Source organism: Nelumbo nucifera, chromosome 3 (genome assembly GCF_055504915.1).
Source record: "Nelumbo nucifera cultivar China Antique chromosome 3, China Antique-T2T, whole genome shotgun sequence".
Taxonomy (NCBI): domain Eukaryota; kingdom Viridiplantae; phylum Streptophyta; class Magnoliopsida; order Proteales; family Nelumbonaceae; genus Nelumbo; species Nelumbo nucifera.
The window spans coordinates 13620481-13627392 of NC_142651.1; the positions used below are offsets into that span (position 1 = coordinate 13620481).

A 6912-nucleotide genomic window follows, 5' to 3' on the forward strand; every position below is an offset into this window, starting at 1 on the left:
TAATGGATGATTAGACAAATCGAACAGACCAGTCGTTTTATAATTTATTTTTTATGATAAGAAATTAGAAAAAGAAAAAAGATGGGGAAGGGAATCTGGAGGAGACATTTAAACCGGCCAAACCTGAAACCTGCCGCTTTGGATCCCTTCATTTAATAATTGGGTCCGACCTAACCCCACTACTTCGGCATAGGTTCCAGCTATTCCTTGGTAAGCTCTTTCAAGAACAGGAACAACAAGCGGGCAGGTTCGGGGCGGGGTCATATTGCCCGTTTCCAACCTCGACTTTGTAATTAACCCTATTTTCGTCCTTGATTTCCGTTGGGATAAAATTTATTCTCCATCCTTAATTCTCAACCGTAATGAGTTATTTATGAGAGTTTGAATCTCCAAAAATTTTTAAATAATAATTTTACTTAAAATAAATAAAAAATTTAAATTATATATATAATCACCTAATCGAGTCAGAGCGGGGCAGGAACCTCAATCCCCAAACCCGTCCCATCCCGCCAAAATAATCTCCATCCCCTATCCGATGGATCGCGGGAATCGAGTCTATTCACGTGCGAGAGCTACTACACCCTTGTATAGTTGTAGGCTTGTACAAGTACGTGTGTCGGAAGTCCGGATCTAGTAGCCACATCCCTGCAAGCACACTCGGTGAGCACTATCTGATTCTGATCTGCACTGCTCTTGTACTATGTAACAGATGAATATGATGGACAATATTGAAATTGTGTTGTTTCGGGACAATCAACTTCTCACTACAGGCTACAGTGAATCTCGACTTAAGACTGTGACTATTAAATTAATGGCAACGACTTTGAGGGTCAGCTTCGTATAAAGACAAGATTGAAAGACGGTGAAACACTCATATTGGCAACCCTTTCTTGGTATGGGACAAAGAATGCATGACGATCTACTATTCGCATCAGGACATTTGTTTGTAGAATCAGAATGCCCTCCCAAATCTAATATCGAGCTGATTCTACTCTCTCCGTGCTTCTTCAAGGAAGGTTATCGATTGTCACACAATATTGTTTGTATCAGTACGTCATTCTGTTGACAATAAATCACTCAAGTCAGTTTCAACCGATGTTGAAAACTCACCAAACCTCTCCATATGGTTCAACTCGGCATTATAGATAGAGATTAACCTAACTTATTATGATTGCACACATAAAATCAGAATGCCCTCCCAAATCTAATATCGAGCTGATTCTACTCTCTCCGTGCTTCTTCATGGAATGTTATCGATTGTCACACAATATTGTTTGTATCAGTACGTCATTCTGTTGACAATAAATCACTCAAGTCAGTTTCAACCGATGTTGAAAACTCACCAAACCTCTCCATATGGTTCAACTCGGCATTATAGATAGAGATTAACCTAACTTATTATGATTGCACACATAAGACAATAATATATATTTAACAATGCCAATAATATATATTTAACAATTATTGACTAAAACAGAATCACAATTATTGACTAAAACAGACAATAATATATATTTAACAATGCCATAAATGTGCAACCACACCAGAAGTATGGTAAACAAAAGCAAAATAATACTGATTTATCCACCAACAAAAAAGAATGAAAAAAGGAAGAAAAATGGCTTTCACAATTCACACCCAAAGCTGAATACTTAACCCAACTCTTTCTTTACAAAGGAAAAGTCCCCACTAAAAAAACCTGAAGACAAACTCCCATTAAGAAAAGACAAACTTTTGTATTAACTCAAGTTTTCTGATGCAGTTTCTTCTATGCTACTTCACTCAAGCTGATCTCCTCCATGTGTTGTTCGGCATCCTACAAAGACAACGGAATTAAATATTAGAGCCATGCAAAATGCATAGTGTAAATACAAAAAGAATTTTGCAGATTTATTAATGATGATATCAAATACAGGTAGAACAATCATATATGCTAAGCTATGAATCCTATGATAAGTATGGTGAGTCCTAGCTGTTCCTCATGTGAACTTGATGCTTCTTCTAAGACCATGGCCCCTGGCTGTTGACCATGTGATCCGACTTTGAAGGACACCTGTGCCGAGAAATCCAGATCACATGCTGAATGGCAAGGACTCAGATTGGTCAGAGAAAACGATTTAGGTTCACCAATCCCTAGGTCCATAGGAAGCCCTAGAGTTTGTTCACCATGTGAGCAACAAACGGATCACCTGCACATGTTTAAGATTCTGAGTCTAAAGGATTTGAGCAAACTTCTAATTTGCACAACTCCTTCACAGTTGTGCAGTCTAGAGGGTTTTTATTACCACATATTTGAAATTTGGTCACTTTACCATGTTTTCTTTGTCTTCTTGCGATGTCTCCTCAACGCCGCCGATAGGTCCAGAAAGGGCTGGAAAAAGAATAGAAGTAAAAATTATTACCCAAATTGATTGATTAATCATCATTGTCACCACCATCTTAAGCAGGTCATCGAGCAAATTCAAACAGCCATGATTCAAAAGCCAATCTAAAAATGCAAAACAGTTCTGTCTCAAGCACAAATATGAGTGGGCAAAGCAAATAAGGGCCCAATGTTATCACTTATCATAAGGATAAGGGCCCTGCATCAGCACAACTGGATGATTTAAACCACCCAAATTTACTTTGTCTGACAATGGAAAGGATGCCACAAAAAGATTAAGCATCTCATATGCTCAGAAATCATTCAGATTCAGCTAGTGCAACTTTAGCACTGGCATTGTAACTACCATTTGACAAGCATCTACATTATGTGCTCAAGAGTCTAAATCCAGATGCTAACAAGAAATAATTGTCTTCTATTTTACCTTTTTCACCAGAAGCGGTCTTTCCTTGATTCTTGATATCCTTTTCCTTCTTAGATGATTGCCCAGTTAGCCTCTGAGATTTCTTTTGTATGTTGTCACTACCAATATCTGTAACAGATTTCGCATTTGTGGAATTTCTATTCAACGATACCCTGTTCTTGGAAGCAGCAATTTTTTTACGAGAACCGTCCTTGCCAGTTTCTTTTACTTTGGCAGCTTGAGTACTTTCAGAGTTCAAGGACATGAGCCTTAATTTCCTAGGTTCTGTACTAGAAGCATAGCTATGAACATCTTCATCAGAGGATCGAGAACTCTCTTCTGGCACTTGAGAAATGGTCTCTGAAATCTGCAACTGCTCTAAATCTTCCATGATGTTATAGATTTTAAGCAATTCTTTTGCAAGTTCTTCAAGTTCTCCAAGGTTGTGTCGACGTACATAGGCTTTCAGCTCTTCCCGCAATCGCTGCAGAGGCTAAAAGTTGGACACAAAATCATAAACGGTTAAATTAGCTTTTTGTTCTTTCACTTTTCGATATGCATAAGACTATCTAAAACAAGTAGGCTATTTATAGACAACTGAGAGTTAACATCATGCACTTATATAAAGGATAACAAGGGAGACCATAGCTACTACTGTTATTGTCCTCCTAGTTCATTTAGCTATTCAATCGGCCAATCAATCAATCATTAGGTATAGGTACATATTTATACCTATGCATATGTATAAATGTGTACAGATAATAGGTATTTGATTACCCAAGCAAACGCATTTAAGAACTAAATGTATTAAACAAAATTCAAAATGTATTCAATCAAAGACAAAGAGCCGAGTGTGATACAGGACAGTCAACTAACTGGGGTTATCTTCACTTCCTGTATGATTCAAGTTACGGAAATGTATACTTGCCATGCATAGACATACTTCATGAAGCACAAATGCAGATTCGAGGACATGTCTACTAAATGAAACAATATTTAGCACATGGTGCATCAAAATGTGGTTATTTATCTACACATGTGGGATTCGTCTAGGCAGATATCCATCAAACGTACCTCACATCCAGCCTCTAGGCCAAGCTTAAAGAATGCAAGTGAAATGGAGTGCTTAGAAGCAGATTCAGAGAGCTTAATCTGCGATAACCAATATGATGCTGAGGATAAAACACTGAATTTCCGGCGGTTCAGTGATTTGGATGCATCAGAAACCGGTGTTTCACTCTTCCGTTGACCATTGGCAGGCCTCTTTGCTCTATTTTCGGATATTGGAGTTATGGTGCCAGCTGGTCTTGGAAGCGGGCTGGCAGTAGACTTGGCAGGAATAGAGAGCCTTCTAGGTGGCTTGGCATACTTGTCCTTTCCAGAGAGATCAAGAACACTAACGCTTTTGCTTACATTCGACGCAGGCCTCCCCCTGAAAATAAGAAATGTCGTTCAACATCGGTTAAATATGTATTTCCATTAAAATATGGTCGCTTGCCCTGAAGGGTGTGAGTTCAGATTAGGAAGAAATATGCACATGGACAGAGTAGTGCATTCAACTTGCAATGGTGATAGCTTGATAGGAATTCAACCCTACATTTTGGTCATTTTTTTAATTGATAATAACTATTAAACTACTGAAATATGTTTCTAGAAGTATTCTTAGAAAATACAATATGTAAAGAGGGAAAAGCATTTCCTCCTTCCAATTAGTCCCATTCCCTCGTGAAACTTGGAAACAGATTCCGAACATTACAAAACATTTTCTAAACTTGTATTACTAGCTTAATTTCTTTGACTTCTATCAAAATATCCAGATTTAGAACTTTTATCATATTATTATCAACAAGTAGCATTTGGTTAGAAGAAGCTTAAATCCCAATAATATGCATACGACTAGATTTAATTGGAGATTAAATCGAGGTGTGCAAGAGATAATAAGCTGCCTAATTAACTCCTTCAGTCCGAGTTATTTCCAGTAGGACCAGGTGACCCTACAATATTCAATCTGGCTTTCGAGAATATCGTCATTAAGCAAAGCAAATGATGTTAATTACACGGTATTAGTTCCATGCTGCGGGCTCATAAACAACCTTAATGAGATATTCCTGGCATGGGGAAAAAAAATTGGAATGATTCAAAACAACCTGAATGAGCACCAGAACTGGCATGGGGACCCATTGTGGTAGTTCCATGCTGCGGGCTCATAAATGTTGGGGCTCATAAATCTGTATTTAACCATTGCAGCAGTTTCACTTGTCAAACTACAGAAAATGCTCATAAATAAACGAGATATTCCTGCAGATTTGCTTTCTTGAATTTGGAAATAATGATAATTTTAGTAATGTCTCTTTGATGCTGGTGGAAAAATTACAGAAATTTCATTTCAGTGCTTCATTAAAAAAACTAAAAGCAAAAGATATCGGAGGATAATTTTCTTCAAGAATTAATCTACTGCTAATGGTAAAGAATAGAGATATGCGTGATTCATGACAAAACTTCGATAACCATCAAATTTTTTTATTGGACGCATAATAACACTATCACATCAAGTAAGTTGATGAACTACGTAGGCAATAAAATAGCAGATCAAAGAAGAGGGGGAAGGAAAGAAAACCTCTTAGAGGCAGAAGAGGACGACACATCCGCCATGGCTGGTTTATCATCCTTGGGTTTAATCGAAGATCGTAGTGGATATCGAAGTTTGGATCTTGCTGCATTTGATGAGAAATCCAAAGCAGAGAATGTTTCAGATCATGTGCATATAAAAAAGGGAGAAAGGAAAGAGAGAAAGATAATAAAAATTAGGCAGGGATGTTACCAGAAGCAGAAGATTGTTCCTTAATGGAGTCCATGCTTTATGGCCGGATGATAGACAAAAGGAAATGCAGAAACAGAACTGAACAGGCTGAATGTGCAAAAGAGGAGCGGATAGTTTATATAGTGGGGGGAGAGGGAGAAGAGGAAAGCGGAGTTCTTGCCAAGTGGAGTTTGGGCGGGAAAATATAAAGAAATATCTGGAGCCCAAACTCAAAATAAAGATGTTTAACGGTCGAAAACGATTAAAATCAGCAGGTTAAGATCATATAAATAAATCAGAGAGCAGTGCCAGGGAAGCTGTGCTGTGGCTGTGACTGTGACCCGTCTGTTGTTGATTGTTGAACGCCTCCCGCGTCTTGGGCCCCACTTTAGTCGGTTCGCTATTTCGAATTTCAAATCCGAAGTTCAAAGTTCAAACCAAACCATGTATCATCTATCGTTTTATAATCGCTCATGTGATGTGCTAAGGTCATGTATGGGTCATGGCGGGATAGCTGCTGGGGCCTTGGGCACAAAAATTTCGCAAAACTTATTCTTAGGTCGGATTGAATGTAACAATTTGAACGGGTCCGGGGTCCCGCTTGGGGTGTACGTGTCGGTTTTGTGCGATATGGGGAGTTGGCAAACCGGCATTGATTGCCAAATAATCAATAGAGTAAGAGTAGTGATAAAGACCAAAAAATAGATTAAGATGGTTAGATATTATGCATATATCATCATTTAAGTATTAGTTAGAGATGAACGGTGATTCAGCACTCCAGTGACATTGCGACACATGACACGATAAGACTGTTGTATTACATTTTAGTGTCACACAAACAGTTATGGATCTCACTAAGTTAAGAAAGTGTACCTCGGAATCAGTCCGAGCACCTTGTATACAATTCGGGCACCTTGGGAGAGCGATTAGCAAAACCTCATCCAAGGCCGACCTGTGGTACTTTGTCAATACCGGTCCAAGGGACCTCAGCATGAGGAACAACCTCCCCCAAAAAACTTATCGATCTGACTGAGGTCTAAGTGGCAACCTGCGAGACATGCTCATTGACTTCCTTTGTGTGTCTTATCACTCTCGAGTCCTCCGAAAGTCAACTCCCACACCGATCATTCCGGAGGCAACCATATAAAGCACGAAAGCTTAGTCCATGTGCGAAACTACCTCCGAGGACTTTGGACCTGTCAGTCATGTCCTCTTGAGGATCTCGGACACAATGCGAGAAGCTCATGCCAACCGTCACATATATAAAGGCGTCCCCATTTTCTAAGAAAGGTACGCACGATTTAGCTCTCGCAATTTACTAGCTCT

At 38.9% G+C, this 6912-nt stretch overlaps 1 protein-coding gene across 2 annotated transcripts; it reads right to left on the reverse strand.

The window, feature by feature from the left end:
• Positions 1–1428: 1428 nt before the first annotated feature.
• On the reverse strand, positions 1429–5766 carry LOC104596996 (microtubule-associated futsch-like protein). Of its 2 annotated transcripts, XR_016083650.1 has the most exons (7): positions 5608–5766; positions 5404–5500; positions 3861–4218; positions 2808–3279; positions 2313–2371; positions 1974–2189; positions 1429–1816 (listed from the first exon to the last, which is right to left on the reverse strand). XR_016083650.1 is itself a non-coding variant. In XM_010258356.3 (6 exons), the coding sequence occupies exons 1-6, from the start codon at positions 5639–5641 to the stop codon at positions 1769–1771; spliced, it is 1068 nt and encodes a 355-aa protein (XP_010256658.1). In that variant the 5' UTR covers positions 5642–5766; the 3' UTR covers positions 1429–1768. The 2 variants fall into 2 exon arrangements, 1 of the variants encoding a protein (XP_010256658.1); XM_010258356.3 differs by lacking the exon at positions 1974–2189.
• Between the last annotated feature and the right edge of the window lie 1146 nt (positions 5767–6912).

Bases quoted from the DNA above. Each gene is read 5' to 3' on its own strand.
- LOC104596996 (XM_010258356.3), bottom strand. From the start codon at position 5,641: ATGGACTCCATTAAGGAACAATCTTCTGCTTCTG. The intron at 5,501-5,607 runs GTAACATCCCTG...CATCAAATGCAG, and splicing joins GGAACAATCTTCTGCTTCTG to CAAGATCCAAACTTCGATAT. The intron at 1,817-2,312 runs GTAAAGTGACCA...TTGTCTTTGTAG, and splicing joins AAGAAGACAAAGAAAACATG to GATGCCGAACAACACATGGA.